Source organism: Colobus angolensis, unplaced genomic scaffold (genome assembly GCF_000951035.1).
Source record: "Colobus angolensis palliatus isolate OR3802 unplaced genomic scaffold, Cang.pa_1.0 Scaffold101, whole genome shotgun sequence".
Classification (NCBI taxonomy): domain Eukaryota; kingdom Metazoa; phylum Chordata; class Mammalia; order Primates; family Cercopithecidae; genus Colobus; species Colobus angolensis.
The window spans coordinates 1,508,666-1,531,111 of record NW_012111031.1 but is presented as its reverse complement, the minus strand read 5'-3'; the positions used below and the strand labels follow the sequence as shown (position 1 = coordinate 1,531,111).

Below are 22,446 nucleotides of genomic sequence, written 5' to 3'. Positions count from 1 at the left end.
TGAGAAAACTGAGACTCTGATACCACAGCTGGTAATGAGTAAAGAAGAAATTTGAAACCGGGTGAATTTGATTCTATTCCACTCTCTGTTTCCTATAATTTCTATCGAATGTGCTTCGACCTGTCCATTTCATGTAAACACACTAGTAGCCCTTATCAGCTTAGGCCTGCCCTGCTGTTTTAGAATATTTCACAAACCCTAACTTTTTCTTTGGACTGCCCCTTCAACTTATAAGCAAAGTCCTGCAGTGGCTTCAGAGACTAGTGCTATTTTTTGCCTAAGAACTTAAATCTAAACCAAATTTCGTTTACCCAGTCTATTTTTGTTTCTCAAGGAGGCAATGCAACAAAGTCATCAAAAAGACTGGGTAAGGGTGAGTGAATAAAATCAATCCAATGAGACTACTGCTGAGGCCAAGGTCTCAAGCATTCCAGGACACCATGGGTGGTGGTGGCAGGTTTCTGTCCCTGGGCCCCAGAGGCCCCTCTTCAAGGAGGTATTGCCCTTGACAGAAGCATGGCTGTGTGTTGGGGATCTGTCTTCTCTTTGGCTCTAATAGGAGACCCTGAAATTTAAGCTGTGCAAAATGATCCTGATGTAAACGGCCTCTAACCCAAGCACACCCCAGTGATTAGAAATGTGTCAGATGTGAAAGCCTGGAGAAACACAAATTCTAATACTTCTCAATGCCCTTTAATGTGGGTTATATGCCTCCATTTGTGTTATAGCCCATGGTGCCATCCAGGGAGGAGGCAGCAGCAGTAACAGAAACCTTTGCCAATACAGCCTTTGGGAGGGCTGTGAGCACAGCAGAAAGGAGCCTAATGCATTTCAACTGCAGCCAAGTTAGTGGTTTAGACTTCATAAACATGTCTTAAATGTTATGACTCTTATCTTTATGCCATGGCATTCCTACTCCAAAGGATAGCTGCTTAAAAATTGAAATACATAAAAAATTAAAAACCCCAATTCAGCAAACAGTTCAACAACTTTGATGAGAAGAAAAGTTGATTAATCATTTTCTTGTTGCTTGCCTTTCTTTTGGCCTTTTCCTGACCTTTTCCAAAACCATTACACGTCTGGGATGCTCAATCATTTACTAAAAGGGTTAAGGCAATATAACCTCCGTGTGATTAAGAATAAAAATGAAGTGGAATGGAGTTCTTCACAGTTTTACAGTTTTACTTGACTCAGGGGTTGGAGGTGGTGATCAGGACCTAGAAAAGTTTCTATTATAATAAGTTTCTTTAGTATTTGGTATTGAGAATGATGGGAAAAAATCAAGAGATGTGATTAACCCATGAAACTAGCTATATTTGGTTAAAGACTGCCCTAGCCCTATAAGTTATTTTGTGATGCTGTCTGCAATGAATTTAAAGAGCCTGTTGTTACCCACATGTGTCAGTTATCTATCGCTACCATGATGCTTCATAAAAAATAAACACAAACTTTCAGTGGAATACAATAATAGATGTTTATAACTCCTACATTTGGAGTGCTTAGCTAGGCAGTAGGCTGATCTTGGCTGTGGACATTCACATATCTGGGAGTAAATTGGCTGTCAGCTGATCAAGGCTTCCCTTGACTGGGATGACTGGGGCAACTTGGCTTAGTTTCAGTTGTCTTTCATTCTCTAGCAGACATATTCTTGAGGCAATGACAGAGGCACAAGAAAGCAAGCCTCAGTGTACAAGGCCATTTCAAGTCTTTGATTGTGTCATACCTCCTAAATTCCATGGGACAAAGCTAATTTTGAGCCCGATTTCAAGTGGTGGAGCAGGTTACCTTATCCACAGTAGGAGGACATTACAAAGTTACCTGCAAAGACCTCGTTAAAGGGATGGTAAAAATCTGGGTCCATATACCAGGTGATACTATGTCATGTAGGGTTAAAGTCAATATGAATTGTTTTACCAACAGCTAACATCCATTGCAGATCCAATCATGAGGACAAGCTGTGTAAGAACAACAGGCGCCTTGGTGATTGGCTTCATAAACCAAGGTAGAAGAAATAAATTAGTATCAAAAAGTGGCCAGGACTGGGTAGTGGCTTACTTCTGTAATCCCAGCACTTTGGGAGGCCAAGGCAGGTGGGTCGTTTGAGCCCAGGAGTTCAAGACCAGCCTGGGCAACATGGAGAAACTCTTGTCTGTCACTACAAAAAAAAAAAAAAAAAATTAGCCAGGCTTGATGGCATATGCCTGTAGTCCCAGTTACTTGGGAGATTGAGGTGGGTGGTCTGCTTGAACCCAGGAGGTCAAGGCTGCAGTGAGCAGTAGTTGTGCTGCTGTACTCCAGCCTGGGCAACAGAGCAAGACCCTGTCTGAAAAAATAAAAAAAGGTGGCCAGAAATGTCAATCCTTCCTAAATTGATCTGTAGATTTGATGCAGCTTCAATCCAAATTCTAGCAAGATCTGTTGTAGAAATCAACAAGCAGATTCTGAAATTTTTATGGAAAAGCAAAGTAAACAGATTAGTGAAAAGAATTTGGAGAAAAAGCAAAGTTAATCTAAAGAATTAACTGTAAAGTTACAGTATCAAAAGCATGCATGTTGGTGAAAGAATCAACACAAGTCAATGGAATTAAACTGAATCCAAAATAAATCCACAAATAAAAGAGTAATTGATTTTCAACTAAGGAACCAAGGAAATTCAATGGAGGATAGGTTTTTTTCAACAGATGTCAGTGAAACAGATACCTATATGCAAAAATGTGATTTTCATCCCATCCCTTGCCTCAGATACAACTCAAAATGGAACATAGGCCTACATGTAAAACCTAACAATAAGAAATTTCTAGAGGAAAACATAGGGAAGAGATTTTTGCAACCATGGATAAGTGCTACTTTCTTAGCTAGGCCACACACACAAAAATAAGTAGGACTTCATTGAAATAAAAAGTGCTGTTCTTTGAAATATACTGTTAAGAAAAAAAAAATAGACAAGACACAGACGGGGACAAAATATTTATAAAATACATATATTATGAAAGACTTGTTTTCAGAATATATAAAGAACTCGGACAAATAATAATAAAAATAAACTAACAACCTAATAAAAAATGGGTAAAAGAATTGGACACTTCAGCAAAGAAGGTATGTGGAAGGCAAATGAACAAATGAAAAGATACTCAACAGTATTCATCATTAAGGATATGCAAATTAAAAACGGTAAAATACTGCCATACCTCTTTTTAACAATTGAAATTTTAAAACGACAAGGTCAAGAGCGGATAAAGATGCAGAGTAATTGGAACGCTCAGGTATTGCTGGTGGTAATGCTAAGTGCCACTTAAGAAGTCAGTCTGACAATTTCTTGTAAAGTTGAATGTCACTTACATGACTGAGCATTTGGATATTTACCCAAGAAAAATGAAAACATAAAGCATTTGCGTATCTACCCAAGAGATATAAAAAATCTTCGTGTTTAGCGGCATTAATAACCTCCAAAAAATTACAGACAACTCAAATAACCGCCCAGTAAATAAATGAACAGGCTCTGGTACATTGACACAATGGACTATGACAGCAATTAAAGAGAATAACTTGTGATATATGCAACAACATGGATGAACTCAAATGCAAAATGCTAAGTGAAAAAAAGCCAGACTTAAAAGACCATCTGCTCTGTTCTTTCATATGAATGACATGCCACAAAAGGCAAACTATAGAGACAGTAATTGCCAGGGGCTGAGAATGGAGAGAGAGGACTGATCACAAAGGTGCAGAGAGAATGCTCTAGGTCTTGATTGTGGTGGTGGTTACACAACTGTGTCTTTTTCAAGATCCATCAAACTGCACACTTAAAAAGGGTAAATTTTACTGTATATAAATTATACCTTGAAAAACCTGACTTTAAGAAAAGGGAAGCCAGGGAAGCAAAAGGCAGAGCCTTAGTGATGTACGTCATACATCACTAACTAGGTGTGTAGCTGAAGCCTCCGTTCCAGCCGCGAAGCATGTGCTGAGCCACGTGCCACCTTTTCTTAGTCATTCCAGTCAACAGCTATTGTTAGAAAAGACATCTTGAACCAAAAGCTTAGACATTTTAGTACTCTTTTCCCCAGATTCCTTTTCCAGAAATGTGTCCTACAGAATGAATCTTAAATTACTTAAGCGCTGATGATGCCTGTTGTGCAGCTTTCTACAGCAATAGATGTAAGAAGTGCTCACTTTCTGAGCTTTGAGGTCATGTGTCTAACCTCTTCCGTTTCCCTTTAGAAAGAATATGTGCTTGAGGCAGGTTGGTCTGCCACACCTGAGCATTCCACACTCTCTGTCCGTAGTCAAATCTCTGGGGTGATAAAATTGATTACTGAGGAGATGATAACAAGATGCTTAACTCCAGATTCCACAGACTGCCTTGTTCTCCATCATAGACTATATCTCAGGCCGTACCCCGAGGAGGCCATGGCAGCTTAGAGGGCTGCCTTGTAGAAACTTTGGTCAAATCAAGTCACAAGTCAAGAGAAGAAAGTGGCTAAGTTTTAGAAATTGCTGAAACAAATCCTTCTATGAATAGAAGCCACCCTGAATGGTTGCTCACTCACCATACAGCCCGGAAGAAACCAGGGTCTCTCCTAGGTTCCTATGGAGAGAGGTCAGGGTGTCTAGTCTAACTCTCATACTCACTTAAACCACCAAAGAATTTACCCTCAGTTCAGATTTGGCTTTATGGCAGCTGATTGGTGGTAGTACTAAGGGCAGGGGAGGTAATTGCCTCACTTCCCAAACTTTCAGTCCTATTGGAAGGTGACACAGCTGTAGTTTTACCCATCTTGAAGATGAGAAGGTGATTGGTCCAATCCCCTCTTACATAGATGAGGAAATGAACCCTTGAGATCTAACTTTAAAGCCAGTTAGTAGCAAGTGGTGCCACTGATTAAGCCTCCTGATATTCAGTTATGTGTCTGATCAGCTAGCTTCAGACTAAACTGAGTCTTTTGCTTAATAATTTGCCTAAGAAAAACAGATACAACACACACACACACACACACACACACACGGCAGAGAAAAATACAACTACCATGCATCACATACACATCCAATATTAAGAAATCCAAATCAATCCTTATTCTTTTTTTTATTTACTTTTATTTTTTTGTTTTGCTTTGTTTTGTTTTGTTTTGTTTGAGCTGGAGTTTTGCTCTTGTTGCCCAGGCTGGAGTGCAATGGCGCAATCTCGGCTCACTGTAGCCACAGCCTCCCGGGCTCAGTGATTCTCCTGTCTCAGCCTCCCGAGTTTCTGGGATTACAGGCACCCACCACTATGCCTGGCTAAATTTTTGGTATTTTTAGTAGAGATGGGGTTTCACCAGGTTGGCCAGGCTGGTCTTGAACTCCTGACCTCAGGTAATCTGCGCATCTCAGCTGCTCACAGTGTTGGAATTACAGGCGTGAACCACCACGCCTGGCCCAATCCTTCTTTTATTGGGGTTGTTATTAGAAGTAAATAGGAGAAAAGAAGGAAGTCTTAAGAGCCCAGGCTCTGGAGTGGGCTATTGGGATGCAAAGAAATCTAAAGTATTCTGTGCCTCAGTTTCCTTATTTGTACAAAATGGATGATGATAATACCTCTACCATAAAGTTGTTATAAATATTTAACTGGTTGCTATATGTAAAATGCTTAGAATGGAGCCTGACACATCAGTGGAAATTCACTATTACTCTCTCCATTGGCCTGAAGCTTTACAATTGCAGCTGTTCGCATGCCATAGTTCCCCTTCCTGGTGCAGCTACCTTCTTTGTGGCTCTTCTCTTTAGATCAAAGTAGCACCAGATAGTGCAGTAAAAGATCATGTTCATGTTAGAGAAAACTGGTTCTTTACCTCAAATAGCTTCTCATATGTTCTGTGCAAGGTTGGTGCTATAATTTTTTAAGGTACCTGCAAATTGCGTTCAGAATAACCTTATTTAACTTTTCTCATATAAATGTGGTGGTTGTTCTGGAATAAGATTTAACTCCCTATCTGTTTGGGTCGTTGGACTTGGTTCACAACTTCTCAACAGCTGTCTTCAAACACGCAAGAGTCTACCCTGTCTAGGCTGACTCTCTCAGACATGGCCCTAGGGTGTTTGGAGCCATGCCACCTCAGGCAGGGTATTTTCTTTCTCTTTCTTTCTTTCTTTCTTTCTTTCTTTTTCTTTCTTTCTTTCTTTCTTTCTTTCTTTCTTTCTTTCTTTCTTTCTTTCTCTTTCTTTCTTTCTTTCTTTCTTTCTTTTTTTCTTTCCTTCCTTCCTTCCTTCCTTCCTTCTTTCCTTCCTTCCTTCCTTCTTTCTTTCTTTCTTTTCTTGTCTTTCTCTCTCTCGCTCCTCTCTCTCTCTCTCTTTCTTTCTTTCTTTTGACATAGGGTCTCACTCTGTTGCCCGCACTGGAGTGCAATGGCATGATCATGGCTCACTGCAGCTTCGGCGTCCTGGGCTCAAGCAATCCTCCCACCTGACCCTCCTGAGTAACTGAGACTACAGACATGCATCACCATGCCCAGTTAATTTTTTTATTTTAATTTTTGTAAAGATAAGGTCTCACTATGTTGCCTAGGCTAGTCTCAAACTTCTGGGCTTAAGTGATCCTCCCACCTCGGCCTCCCAAAGTGCTGGGATTACAGGCCTGAGCCACCTCACCTGGTTGTATTTTCCTTTAATCAATGGCATTCAGCTTCCTGCTGTCCCCTCCAAGAGTGTGAAGGGCTGTCATCAGGTTGTTGCTGGAAATATTAAGGCAATCAGAAGGCTGGATCATTCCTGTAGCAGTATTGGCTGAGTGTCCACTGGGCTGGAGCCATCGGAGAAGCCAGTTCTGACCATTACCCGGGGTTTACATCTGAGTCCATGGACTTCACTCAAGTTGTTGGCGTGGTTTGGATAGTAAGCACTTGAGTTTATGACTTCTAGATAATTTTTCACTATAGCAGCCAGAGCTCAGGGTAAGCAAAAGGGAAAACTATGATATATTTATGGTTTCTCTCTGGCAGTGCCTTAGGATTGGAGGGTGGTACATTCTGGAAGGTGCTGGAAGTTGGGCCAGTAGGAACTGAAGGGATGTGAATAAAGCACTGATAGCATCTGCCACAGTCCCCGGTGGGTTCGTTCTCAAACACTTACATCCCTCTTAATTTCAATCTGTCTTGTTACTGATTCTTAGTGGAGGTGACTGTCAATACTTTTAAAAAGGAAAATAGGTTGGGCACGGTGACTCATGCCTATAATCCCAGCACTTTGGGAGGCCAAGGCTGGCGGATTGCCTGAGGTCAGGAGTTCAAGATCAGCCTGGCTAACATGCTGAAACCCCATCTCTATTAAAAATACAAAAATTAGTTGGGCATGGTGGTGCATGCCTGTAGTCCCAGCTACTTCGGAGACTAAGGCAGGAGAATTGCTTGAACCCAGGAGGCAGAAGGTGCAGTGAGCCAAGATCATGCCAGAGCAAGACTCCATTTCAAAAAAAAAAAAAGGAAAATAATTACTGCAGAAAGGTTAGTGGGCTAGGGTACAGTCCCTACACAGAAGCTGGTTCCTAGGTCATAATTAATATTTATGATCCCAGACCTTAAAGTCTGAAGGGTCTGAGACCTCTGAGTTATTTCATCTCTATCAGTCCACAATTTCTGTAACTGCCCATTTGGTTACTACCAGGAAAGAAAACACCTAGAGACATTCCAACAAATCCCCTTAAGAATCAGCCTCTATAATATATCAGCGACTTTATCTCTTCCTGACAATCAGGTAACTTCTTTTTTTGCCTGTTGCTCTACAAGCATGAGGAACCCGAAATAACTAGATGGCAGCCATCAGTTTAGGGCTAATGTAGTACTTCCTGTGTCTGCTGGCAGAAGAGCTCCCCATTTCCCAGTGAGAAACCATAATCTCTGGTCCAGCAGACCCTAACACTGGGGAGGGGATGGGGGGACAAACTCCCCAAGTAGATCATGGTGTCAGGAGCCACTCCTCCTCTTACCCCTCATTTCCTAAACCCATGAGTTCTTGCTGCTGGAGGCATTGTACCCTCAACAACATTGATCTAGACAATATGCCACATTTTGAATGACACCACCCAAACCCTGCAAGTGACATCCTCAGGCTGGAACTCCAGTTGTACCTTTAAAACACCATTCAAATTTTCTACCAGACTACCTCTAGGGTGATATAGTATAGAGTAGGACCAGTGAATACCATCGCTGTGTGTCAATTATAATGCTTCCTTCCCTGAGAAGCAAGTCTGTTGGTCCAGGAAGTGGTAGGTGGGATCCTGAAAAGCTGATCAGACCCTCTATGAGTGCTCAAATATCTTTCAAATGCTAGTGGTATTACAGAAGACAATCCACCAATATCCCATCCAGATCCATCGCGAATACTACAGTACACAGGATAATTAGCTGCCACTTATATCCCATCCAAATCTATCATCAATGCCACATTAAGTTGGGGCTTGCGACCACACCACTTACCACCAGCAATGGGATTTGCTTATTGCTACTTGTCAAGCAAGTGATGTAGCTCCAGACTGTATCCTAAGGATCTGCTTCCTAGGATTACTTCTGGTACCAATTGTCTTAGCTTGTGTTCTACCAGAAGCAGATGCTGAGCTCAGTTTTTGAGTGTAAGTGGTTTATTGTGTAATTGACCCCAGGAAATGTCAGTAACAGCATGGAGAAAGGAGACAGGGACAGCAAGGCTGTCTATAAAGGGCACATTATCAAATGAGCTTTGGCAACCATGGGCAACTGGAGCAAAATGCACTAAGGGGAACTCTGGAAGACCAAGTAGTGCCCATTCCTGCGTTATCTCTTCTGAGGGGAGAGGAAGCTGGGGCATTCATTTATCAGCTCCCATCTGTCATTGGTAGAGGCAACTCCTGGGGAAAGAGAGGAGGGCTATTAACTCCCCTACATTTCCAGCCTGCCACAGTGTATAGGGACTGAGAAAACTGGGTGTAGGAGAAAACTTTCAGGCAAGACTCACAAATGCTGGCACTCAGAAGTTGATCCTGTATACCCAGATGTGGGAAAGGCTGAGGCACTGTGGGAGTGGTCTGATACAATGTGCAGGAATTATATATGGATACCAATTAATAGTTCACAGTTATTGAGTGATTAATATGAATCAAGAGTGGCTCTATGCGCTGTATGTATATCTCATGTATTTCTCACACCTATAAGTAATAGGGCTTAACTATTACTATCCTCATTTTCCAGATGGAGAATCTGAGGCTTAGAGGTGTTAAGCAATTTCTCCAAAGTCATTCAGCTTGGATTCAAAATCAGGAACTCTTCACCTTTCCAGAATATGGAGGACTATGATACAACTGATAGTAAGTCACCAACAGACACTGGCTGAGTGAGATTTTCTTTAATACCGAAGGCATTAAACATCACAGAGGCAACTAAACAGAGCAGAAAACCTCAAAGCATGCTCTTGGTTGTAGGTACTGATTTGAGTGCTCATGAGGATTTACAGCTGCAGATAATAACAACGATCTGGAATTAGGCCTTTAGCAGGCATGAAAAGCTGCTCTGTTCCATGTGCACAGGCTTTTTACAACCTCCACATCCTACCCTTATGTTATCTAAAATGATTCTAAGGTCTATAGCTATATATTTACCCCAGCACATTTCTGAGGATTGATTGTGAGATTGGATGAATCAGTTGTCAGTTTTCTAGGTGTCGTGTCATTCAGCAGGTCTGGGCTTCAGGCATGCATGAGGTTTGTCTTGCAGAGGGGAGGAGTGAGGAAGTGAGGGTAAATCTCCTGAAGCAAAGAAACCTTAGAGAGGACTCAATAAGAACTAGAAAGGCAAATGTCTCAGAGGCCAGCTAAGTATCAGAAAATGAGGAAAACAGGCTCAGTGCAAGGTAACAGGGAGTGTGGCAAAAAGGCCAGTACATTCCCTGTCTAAAAGTGGCAGTTGCTACTCAGCTCAGCCAAGTACAGTAGTATCCCTTTATCTAGAGAGATATGTTCCAAGACACTCCCCTCCCAGTGGATGCCTGAAACCATGGATAATACAGAACTCTATATATACTATGGCTTTTTTTCCATCTAATAACTGAAACAGCTACTAAGTGACCAATGGGCAGGTAGCATCTATGCTGAACAAAGGGGTGATTCACATCCCAGGCAACACAGAGTGGGACTCAGAGATTTCATTACGCTACCCAGAACAGCGTGCAATTAAAACGTATAAATTGTTTATTTCTGGCATTTTCCACTTAATATTTTCAGACTATGGTTGACCCACAGGTGGCTCAAACTGCAGAAAGTGAAACTGTGGATAAGGGGGTACTAGTTTTACTATTTGGGAATGTGGCCCATTGCTTTCAGAGAATCAACAATTTCATTAGTTAAAAATACAAATTTCTATCAGTAGTTTTCTAATTTTCAAATGTCAGTAGCTAATTTACAATTATCTAAAATACTATGTGGGCTAATTTGTGAGCTTTGCCTTAATGTTTGTTAGACTAATTGCCACTGGAAATGGAATTCTGCCTGGCTGTGACCCCTGAGTGATAGAAATAGAACCCGTAAGTGGCAGTTACAGAGAAACAGGCCTTGGTCCAAAATAAGAGCACATTTTCTAATAATATTATTCAAAGGCAGAGTGGTCTGCTGTGGGGCTTGAGTTGCTCATTTCTATAGATGTTCAAGTATCAATTGGTTGACGTCTTTGCCAGAGCTGTGTAAAGGAAGACCAGGCATCAGATAGATGGGATGTTAGGCTTCACATCTCCCTTTCAAACCTGAGCTCCTTTGAATCAAAAGCATTACTTTTTCACGAAGGTTTCAGTTCAAAGCTGGACTGGACATTCAGAATGAGCCTTTTGGTTTTACGTTCTGTGTCGTACGTAGAACACATGTGTGTCTCTTCTGGTCTGTTAATATAGGGTGGGACTGAGATGGCTTTTCCAAGGGAAAATGTTTCAAAGGCTGATTATTGCTATTTTAGACTTCCTATCTCTTGGGTTTGTCTTGCCCTGAGTTGGCCTGTGTTTCTTCAAATCCACTCAGCAAGGTTCAGCTTGGCTTGGCTGTGTCTCTGCTGGTATTATTTTCTATGGAAATAAATGCACACAGACTCTGATAATTTATACACATTCAGATGTAACCAGAAGGAGAAACCAACACTTTACTATATATTTTTAAATTGCCATAAATCTGGGATGTGGAAATGAACAATTTTTCTTCTTCTGAACACATATTTGCCAATATTGGTATTTTCCGTACCCTCAAAAACATTGACTATATCAGTATAACACTGAAAATGCGGACATTTAAGCAAAAACAATTCGGCCAATTAAACCAGATACATCAATTAATGCAATGACAAAAATAAGTCAAAGAACTCAGCTTTGGCACGTGGAGGCATTCAAGACACCAGCATCTGTTTTATTTTTGACAGCAGCGTCTGGTCCTTATACATTCATCTAACACTTTCAGTAGATCTTGACTTCAGTATGAAACTTGCTCACATTTTCAGATATACAAAGGACAGATTTTAACCATTATTCTGAAAATGCTTTCCTTTCCATAAGAAAATGAAGAAGAAAAAAGCCTGCTTTATATTAAAATGCTTATTTTAGCCATGAAGATAAGCCCTAGCCATTCTCAGATGCTGAAATACTTTGGTTTGGAAGATCTTTACTGCATGGTCCTTGGCCTGGTGCCTCATCACGCTAGAGAATCCAATCTACGTGAATGTTCTGCTTTTCAAGCATTTGTTTGCAAAGTCTAATCTGGAAGGGGAATTAATATTATTAAGGACCTTTTATGTGCAAGGGCTGTGCCAGGCATTTAACATGTATTACCTTGTTTAACCCTCACAATGACCCAGCGGGGTAGGCATTACTACCCACATGAGAAAGCAGGCTCCGGAGCATCAGAATCAAATCAGAGCCTGGGACTCAGGGCAGCCAGGTCCAAGGTCACACAGGTTTTGTTTTGTTTTTTGTTTGTTTGTTTGTTTGTTTCAGCATAAGAAAAATGATGGGGGAAAGGAGAAGAGAAACCCATTGTAAACTTAGGTAATCCAAAATTAAATTTCAGGGACCATTTATGAAATTATCTCTTTGAATCGTAATTCCAGTTATAAATTAAATTTAACTGTAGGGAGACCTGAGTACAAACATTCATTGATTCTTAGCCTTACAGTAAATTTGTGAGATCAAAACTTCCTAAATCCTATTGCATATGGTACTAGCTACTGCTGACTTTGACTTTCAGTTGTTAGACTGATCATTAGCAAACAACTTCTGGGCCAAGTGCCCACATCAGCTTTGAGTGAACTTCGGGATTTTTCTTTGCTCTGATTTGTAACAATCTGTGTATGCCTTCTTTGGTAACCCTGATGAGTGCTCACAGTAGGACTTTCGGCAGCTATCCTAAGGCTGATATCCCAAATCTGCGTTTGTTTTTTTCCTTGAGGTTTAAACAGTGTTGAATCAACATTCTATCAAGAGGCTTTGTAGTGCTTTTACCAAGAAGTTTTTAGTGAGAGCTGCATTCAGTTCAACTTTCTTTCTCGGTTCCTTCCCCTACCCTGGTTTAGTGTGTTGAAAAATCCTTTCACATCAGCATTTATGCAGCATATAATTTTTTTACTCTCATCCAACAGGCACATTTGGATTTACTATTTCACTTGAACAGTTGGTGTTTACTGGCAGCAACAAGAACAAAATTTATAGCAGCAAATGGAAGCTGAACTCGCATGCTGGCTTTGCACTGAAGAACTTTTTGTTTGCCATTTCCTAATTGTGAAAACAATATGTCCAAGATTTTGCAGTCATCAGCATTCTGATGTAACGACTTCCATCTGGTCAAAGGAAGAAATTCAGGACCTCTATCTTCTTTTGAATTCTACTTCAATGCAAAGGTAACTGGCTTGGGGGAATGTTGGAAGACAGAAGAAATTCAGACAATACATTCTGAAAAGCAACTAAAACATCCAGTTTTCCAGGGGATAATTTTCCTGAAGAGCAAACAGGCATAGGGAGAGAGTTTGTCATGATCTTCTTAATGGAAGCGGCTCTAACTGGAGCAAGATGACAGGATTACTTGGAGGTAAGAGAGGATAAAGAAAGCAGGATGATTTGTGGCGCGTTCCAATCAGAGGTAATAAGAAGTCAGAGATCCACAGAGACCATGCAATTGGAGAACAATACGGAGGCAATGGAGGCCAACAACGTGGTAATAAGAAGCTGTTTAACATCCCATCTCATCCCATCTGGCATTCAGAATTTGGCGCTGGTTATTGAAATATGAAGCTCCTGATGGTCCTCATACTCCTACAGTGACCTTCTTCACTCATTAGCCAGGAGTTGAAGCTGAAAGAAATGTAGCATATCTCAAATGCTTGCTTTGCATTTTTATATTCATTGATTCAACAAATATTTACTGAGCACTATATTACATTTTAGGAATGGCATTAGGTCCTGGAGATATGGGCTAACACACATTTCTTGGCTACCCATTATAGATAATTACATGAGAAACACAAAATATGCATAGAAGGGCCCTAATTTTGAGCTCAAACAACCCAGGAAGAAGACTTTTCTATAGCTATCTTTATACTTGATATTAATCTTTTTCTTTATACTTTATATTCATCTTTTTCTGCCTGAAATGAGAAGAGAAGGAAAATAGAATTCTAGAAATAATCTTACAGCTGCCCTTCACTCTATGGAAAAAGTGAGCTCTTGACAGGAAAGGGATTCTATCCATGATCTTACAATTCCTAAACAGCAACAGCATCATGGATATATTTGTGCCTAGAGTCATAAACCTTCATACAGTAGGCATTCAGTTAATAGGTACTGATTGGCCTAACAGAGGAAGCTGGGCTTGATTATGAAATAAACTAGGCTATCAAATCATGCCTCCTAAAAGCTCATTAAAGACAGCAACATGGAATGGGGACTGTAAGGAAGTTGCCTCCCACCTGCCTTCTTCCTCAGACACATCATCCTGCAGATGTGAAAACAACCCAGACTCTGCCCGCATGTGGCCTCCAGGACCAGGAAGTAGGGCCTTGCCCCACCCTCATGAAGATGGCGGGCTCTGTCACAGAATTGCTGCTCTGTCCCTGACTCCTCTCACTCCCATGCTCTGTTGGAAACTCAAGCTGTGAAATCACAAGACGCAGAGAGGAAGTGGTCAACTATTGCACATACTCAAGCTATGTAGTCTCAGTTTATTGCATTCTTGCAGGATCATTGTAGGAAGGCATAAGAATCCTGCTTACTGGTGAGCCACTGAACACAAACTCCCTTCTCACCTCTGCCTCGGATCCCACCATACCTGAGGTCTAGAGCTAGAAGCGTTGTTTCATCCACATTAATTCAGGTCTTGGGCAACGTGGCTATTTTCTGACCTGTCTTCCTTCCCACCCTAGTGGTGAATTCTCTTTCTGGGATCTCAACTCCTGTCACCTAGCTTTTTCCAAGCAACCCTAATCTATCTGGCATATCATTAGAATGTTAAACCTAAAAGGAAAAGCCATTCAGTGAGTACGTTTATGTAACAGGATATTAAAATGAGACCTTTCCTGTTGTCTCAGTGCTAGCTGACGTCTTTGAACTGAGAAAAAAATGTTGTTAAAAATGCTCATCTATGGCCGGGCGTGGTGGCTCATGCCTGTAATCCCAGCACTTTGGGAGGCCGAGACAGGCGGATCACGAGGTCAGGAGATCAAGACCATCCTGGCTAACACAGTGAAACACCGTCTCTACTAAAAACATACAAAAAAATTAGCTAGGCGTGGTGGCAGGCGCCTGTAGTCACAGCTACTTGGGAGGCTGAGGCAGGAGAATGGCATGAACCCGGGAGGCAGAGCTTGCAGTGAGCCGAGATCACGCCACTGCACTCCAGCCTGGGCAACACAGCGAGACTCCATCTCAAAAAAATAAAAATAAGAAAAATACTCATCTATTCTCAAGAGATGTCATCTGCTAAGGAGTGACCCAAAAAAGGGTCCAATAACCCTGAAGCCATCGCTCAAATCTTAGCTATATAAGGGGAGACTTGTAAATTAATGAGGAGGGCAAGGATTTTATCAGACAGAGCTTTCAGGCTGCTAAAATGCTTCCTCCTCCCTTCTCGTGTGTTTTCCCCTCATATTACACAAATAAGAGGGGGCCAGAGAATCACTTGCAGAGCTGACCTAGGACCCTTAGGCTTCGGGACACATAGAATGTATTAGTGTCTATCGCTGCTGAAACAAATTAGCACACATTTAACAGCTTATACCTCACAGTTCTCTAGGTCAGAAGTCCAGCGGGCATGGCTGGTGTCTGGGCTTCAGGCCTCACAGGGCTGAAGTCAAGGTGTTGGCCAGGCTGCACTCCCTCCTGGAGGCTCTAATGGAGCATCTGTTTTCAGACTTCTGCAGGTTGTTGGTGGAATTCAGTTCAATTTGCCTGCTGGACTGAGGTCCCTGCTTCCCTGCGGGCTGTCGGCAGGGACTGCCATTGGCTCCTTGCAGCCTCTCTCTGATTCTTGCACAAAGGTGCCTACATCTCAGAGCCAGCAAGAGCGTGTGGAATCCTTCTCACGAGGCCACGTCTCTCTGACTTCAGTCGGGAAATGTTCTCTGCTTTTAAAGGCTCATGTAATTATTTTGAGCCTACCCGATAATCCAGGATAATCCCCTCATCTACAAATCTGTTACCTTAACCACATCTGCAGAGTCCCTGTTGCCGTGTAATGTAAGCTATTCACAGGTTCTGGGGATTAGGGCAAGGACATCTTTGGTGGGGGCCTTATTCAGCCTGCCACATAGAGATTAGTACCTGAAAAGCCAGAAGGTGAGAAGCTAGACAGAGCAGCTGGTGGCAGTTAAAGGAGAAAGGGGGCGAGAGCTGGAGGAGTCGCACTTCCACCGATGGCATGGCAAAGGGGATGTTGCCCCAGAGGACTCAGAGAATGGAGCTGGGCTGTCAGCCGAGAATGGGACTCCACTCAAAAGGAGGAACCGCCAGGAGACGCAAGGAACCCCCGCAGGAAAAAGTCAGAGATGGAGGAGGGGAAGTCATAGCTGGAGGAGACGCGTGTGTTAGGAAGCTGCAGTGGCAGTTCCCTAGTGGCGGTGTTTCAGAAGAACTCTGAAGATGCCCCTTGAGAAAAGCATCGGCCTTCAGACAACGTTTACACTGGATAACGCTACCAAATCGCAACCTTGCCTTTCTTCCCTACTGTTGTTCTGAAGTGGGAGGACCCAAAGGCAGCAGAAGAGTCAAAGAAGAGTAGCAGAAAGGCAAGGTTGGCTGTCATGCCCTGGCACACCTTGCTGCTACCAGGCAGCTCCCTGCCACCTGGCCATGTATTGCTTCCCCTCTACACCCTGCCTAGGCAGGTCTGGGCTGGGGACACAGGAAGCTTTGAGTTGGGTGAGCAATTGAAGCTTTGATTTTAGACTGAACTGGACCTTCAAGATCTCAAAACACCAAGTATTTGTTAGTAACTGAAAGGTGGCATAAATTTTAAATCAACTCGGATTTTGTCGCCAAATAAGGAAACAAGTTCATTGGGCAGCTCTAAGAAAGAAGAGAATTGCCTCCTGCTTGGTCTTTTTTGTTTAATAGATCAGATTCACAAATTCCCCAACCCTTCTCTAGCAACGTGTAGGTTCTGATTACCAAGGGCTATCTCAAGAGAAGGGCCAAACATCTCCATTAACAGGAACTCAAGCCCTTGTTTCATTGAAATGTTTGGTTACAGCTTAATGACCACAATTGCAAAGCCAGAATATTGAGTTTTTATATGATATCTTATTTACATGGAATAATGCCCTCTTGATACCATATTGAACATAGTAAATTCTCTGATAGTTGACACTATACAGAAAGAGTACTTTGAGAGATCAAGGAAGGCTAATGTTTTTTGATTTCTAATCCTTGGGCTACCTTTTCCGTGATGTCATGGAAAGAGCATTAGACTAGTTATTGTTCTAGAACTGGATCTCTCACTAACTATATACACATGGGCAGATCATTTTACGTTTTTGAGCATCAGTTTCTTCATGTGTAAGGTGGTAACAACAATGTCTGCCCCGCCTTGTTCATAGGATTGTAGGGAGAATCAAATGACATAATGGTCGTGAAAATATATTTCTAAGTTGTAATCTGTATAATAAGGTGTTACGAGTAATTGAACATTTATATATATTCTGTAACAGGTTGTAAACTTTTAAAGAGATCTAGTACACCATGCTTAATGGCCTATTTTTTGAAAGACACATCAAAAACTGTTGACAATAATTGCTTCTAGGTAGAGACATGATGAGAGTGATGGGAAGGAGGCAGACTTGTTTTTCACTCAATTTCTTTTTGTATCTCTTGAATTAATACTATATAAACACATTATGCATTTAATTTAAACCAATACAATTCAATAACTATTTGAGAAGTTAAAGAAAAAAGATATATCTATTCTGAATAATAAATTGAAAATAATCTAATCTTTCTGTAAAATGGCTTTTTAGGATCTTTAATACTTTAGGTTTAAGTGAGATGATTTAATTGATACAACCAACACAGAACTTGGCACATAGTAGGTATTCAAAAAGTGGTAGAGCCCGTTGCCTTGAGGCCATGATATGACTATCCACTCCCAGTGAATTTGCTATATACAAGGATATAGTTAATGGGATGCTGGATATTAGAAAGTTTATTGGATTTTACCAGGATGTTGGACACACATGGTAAGTGGAAAATGCCAGAAAGTTGATGAATCATCTGGTAAACTAGTGGAAAAGGTAAATGGAGCCAGAAAGAGGCCAGAGAGGGCAAGGAAACAGAACAGGTCTGGAGAAAGGCAACTACACTCATTGTATCATGTAACCCACTTTTCAGTTGCTGATGTTTCCAAAATGGTAAGTACATTTTGCAAACTGGAGTTATTCTGATCTTCATGCTATTAAATGCTTATTAATTAACAAATAGCATGAAATCTCATTAGCTAGGCTGTGGGGTTTTTTTTGTTTTGTTTTTCAAATTTAGGATTTCTCTTCATTTTATGGTAAGGAGCAGTGAGTCCATAAATCAGAACACTTTATGAGAAATTCTAACACCTAGCCCTAATGCCAAGACTGAGAATCTGATAGCATAGCTATTAAAAATTAAGACCCCTAAAAGACTTCCATTTCTGCTAACAGCAATGCCCAAGGCAGCCAGACACTATGTCTCCCTTTCTGTTTTAATGTAGTTGCATCAATTCTGCTATTCTGTTATAAAGCAAGCACCTATCATGACATTTGCAAAGCAGGCAAAATGAAAACAGAACAAAAACTCAAACTATCACATGCAGAAATCACCACTGATGCTAAGACACTATAGGTAATATTGACATAGCTATGGGAAAATGTTAAATCTTGCTGCTCAAAGTGGTTCTTAAACAGCCTCATCAGCATCACATGGGAGCTTGTTTCCAATGCAGAATCTCAGGCCCTCCCCAAAGACCTACAGAATCAGAATCTTTAGTTTCACAAGATCCCTAAGTGATTTCTATGAATATTGAAATTTGAGAAGCACTAATTTAAATGTATCAGTGTGCTCCAGGTTTAAAAAAAAAAATGTTGCTGATGAAAAGATAGCAATTGTTTTATCTCAGAAATGAGAAATGGTCAACTTTGGATTTTTCCTTGAGAATAAATAATTAATACATAAATTCAGCCCAAAACATAACATGGAAACACATTTCCAAAGAAAAAGCTTTGAGACAGTGGAAGCATTTGGGAGCCATGGAAATTTAAAGAAGAAAATAGAAGAAAAAGAAGATCAAAGATGGAGGCTCTAAGTCTTGGCAATTGGTTGAATATAAAGTCCTGTGAAGACCGAAGATTCCCCTCTGGTGATTAGAATGAGGGGCTATTAGCTGAAAAAGGAACCTACTAACTAGTGAGGTACCAACAGAATGGAGCGCCAAACTAGGATATTTAAAACCTGGGATTTTTCTTCATGGGATTGCCCATTTTCTGAATCAGTCATTCTGTTTGACAACCAAGAGTTGCTTTTATTGCTTTCCCCACCATAGGCCCTTGATTTAAAAGGCTTCATCTATCAAACACTCCCTTTTGCTAAATAGGAGTATTTCCCCGTTTTTATTCGTTAAAGTCCTTTTGATCAGTGTGAGATAATGTGTGTGACCATTAGATTTGCTGTAATTCTAGACAGAAGTAAAGAAACTTAATAATTTAGTTCGTATATATAGTTTTCCATATATGATTTTGGTTTGGTTAGAAGATAACTCAAGGACTTTCCCTAATAGTGCACATGAACAAGAATCCATTGCTAACCTGAGTGAAATTTCTCAGGACTAAGGTAAGAAGAAGGACTAAGGTCAACAAGGGGGGTTATAAAATAGGAAGAGTTTTCCTACTGTTTCTGTAATGAGGTCTTCCCATTAACAATTCAGTTAAAGTCACTAGGAATACACACACCTAGAAATACTCAGACCTGTCCCACTTGGAAACAAACTGGAGAAACAGTAGACATCAGCAATCAGCAGGTGACTCTTTATTTTGAATTTGGGAATAATAAAGAAAAATCATTTGTAACTGTCACTTGCGATGTGGAAGGCCCTCATCATTCTAATTGCAGGGGCCGGGTTATAATCCATTACCGTGAGTAATTTCTTCTAGAAAGTGCCTATATAGTAAACCAGACATAAAGCCAACTGTATGTTACATTTTTGGTGATTTAAGGAATTCTGTTACAACAGACGACATTTTTGAGAGTGGAAATATACTTACGTGGAACCAAAGTCTTAACTCCATGAGTAACTTTTAGTTGGCAGAGGTGAAAATTCTTGAGCATTTAAGCATGGAGATTTTTAGTAAGGTTTTCAATTAATTAAAAAATGTCAAAACTCCTTCCTCATATAGAGTAACTTTAATAGGTACCTAAACTAGCTAAAAGATTGAGCTCTGTGTTGACACTTTTGGAGAATAATGTGGCAACTGTTATGTTTGAATGTGTATTTGGGTCCCAGCATGAACAGACAGGAAACAACTGTTTTAAAATCGCTTTTCTCTGTGTAGGTTTAGGTGCAGTCATCTTGGATTTGAGTCGTGTTTGTGAATTTTCATGTGTTACAACAACCAGGTGAATATACTGCTGTGGTTCAATGTCCGTAGGAATTAATACGTGCTTTAGTTAGCAAGTTAGAATCGGCTCACATTAGACGTGACTTTCAACAGTTTTATAAGAAAAATGGAATGAATTGAATATAATCACTTGAATTAGAGTATCTTTTACAGTTTCTCTATTCCTTTGGAGCTGATGGCAAGCCTGGAGAAGCATGCTAAAACAAGCTGACCTGAAAATCACATTCTTCTAGTTCTCACTTTGTGGAGTAGGCACAATTCAAATATTGTAGAAGAATATCTGTTGACTTAGGGATTTGTTAACAAAGTTGAAAAACAAGCAAATTATAAACCAGTATCGTGTAATAGATAACATTTTTATGGCTATCTCAGTGGTTTCGTTGGTTCCTCCTCCTGGGCTGGCAGCTGATCCTGGGCATGCTCTCACAGTGGTACAGAAACACAGGAGACCAGGCCAACCTCCAGGACATCATCCCTTTTGCCTTCTACTTTGGGCCAAAGCACATCATGTGGCAAGCTGAGAGCCAAGGGGCATAGATACAACCTCCAATATGTTTCCGTGTGTTTTCTTTTTTCCTTTCTTCCCTTCCTTCTTCATATGCCAGTCAAACTTCGTAAGATCTTTAAAAATGGGGCTCTTGCAAGCCTAATGACTAGATCAGGGCAAGATCAGGCTGAAACATCCTTTAGGTGAGCCAGATCTAGTGCTTTGCCTCCTGCATTTTGGGAATGTGATGATGTATGTGAGAGCACCACTAAACTGCAACATGTAACCTGTATGAAAGACACACAGATACCATCCCAGACTATTAGACAGTTTTGTGGTTGTTATTGTTTCATTTTCATAGAGAGGAGCTATTTAATTTACTTAGCAGATTAACAAATTCTCAAACTAAATTCTATCCTAATATTCCTCCTAAATTTGTCCTGTAGACATGTGGGACCACTTTCTCACTTATTTCTTAACAGAGAGGAATAAGAACTGGTCACAATCCTCTCTATACTTAATTTGACACGATAAATTTTTTAAGATGAAGAAAAGTAACTCCCTAAAATTATAGAAAAGGTGAGCAAATAATTGTATAAATTAGGGAAGGGAAGCCCTTCCTAAGTAACTGAATGTCAAAAGCAGGAGCCCTAAAGGAAAAAAAATGTAGATTTGGCTATATATGAATTCAGAATATTTATATATTAAAGCCCAGTGTGATGGTTAATATTGAATGTCAACCTGATTGGACTGAAGGATGCAAAGTATTGTTCCTCGGTGTATCTGAGGGTGTTGCCAAAGGAGATTAACATTTGAGTCAGTGGACTGGGAGAGGCCGACCCAGCCGCAATGTGAGTGGGCACAATCTAATCAGCTACCAGTGCGGCCAGAATGAAGTAGGCAGAAGAAGGTGGGAGAAACCGACTTGCTGAGTCTTAACAGCCTTCATCTTTTCTCCCCTCCTGGATGCTTCCTGCCCTCGAACATCAGACTCCAAGTTCTTCAGCTTTCGGACTCTTGGACTTAGACCAGTGGTTTGCCAGAGGCTCACAGGCTTTCGGCCACAGACTGAAGGATACACTGTCAGCTTCCCTACTTTTGGGGTTTTGGGACTGGGACTGTCTTCCTTGGTCCTCAACTTGCAGACGGCCTATCGTGGAATTTCACCTTGTGATCGTGTGAGTCAATTCTCCTTAATAAACTCCCCTTCATATATACATCTATCTTATTCTGTCCCTTTAGAGAACCCTGACTAATACATCTAGCATTAAAAAAAACAAAATGCAAGTGATAAGCTGGGAAATAATATTCATAATATATATGACTTAAATGTGTGTTATTTTTTGTTATATTATGGATGTTACTACCAAAATGGCAAAAAATTAATAAAAATAATACTAAATTATAAACAGAAGAAGAAACAACGGACAAAGGAAGTCAAATTTTTGAAAGATGGAGAACAGGTCAAAAGATCAACAGAACTGAAAACTCAACCGCCAAATGCCTGTGAAGGAAATGCCAGTGAGAAGCAAGCCAACCCTCGCAAGGCAGCACTAGAAAGTCTAGGAATGGGAAGTACTAGCTAGTGTGGAAGGCAGAGTATTTCACAGCAGGAACAACACAACATTCAATAAGTATGAATAATACCTTCAAAATCACTAGAAAAGAAATGCAAATTTTTTTTTTTAAGTTTTAAAACCATGAATTTATTTTCCTTAGTAAATACAGGACTATTCAGATTCCTTTCTTCTTTTTTTTTTTTTTTATTCTTATTATACTTTAAGTTCTAGGGTACATGTGCATAACGTGCAGGTTTGTTACATATGTATACTTGTGCCATGTTGGTGTGCTGCACCCGTCAACTCG

The 22,446-nt window shown here is 40.7% G+C and overlaps 1 protein-coding gene across 1 annotated transcript in view; it reads right to left on the bottom strand.

Annotated features, from left to right (window-relative positions):
• Positions 1 to 11,966: 11,966 nt before the first annotated feature.
• Positions 11,967 to 22,446, bottom strand: part of DLEU7 (deleted in lymphocytic leukemia, 7) — a 145,648-nt gene continuing 135,168 nt past the window's right edge. The window contains exon 2 of the mRNA XM_011939186.1: positions 11,967 to 13,317. Within this exon, the coding sequence (XP_011794576.1) occupies positions 13,294 to 13,317 (24 nt within the window). The 3' untranslated portion in view covers positions 11,967 to 13,293. The remainder of the gene's footprint in view (positions 13,318 to 22,446) is intronic.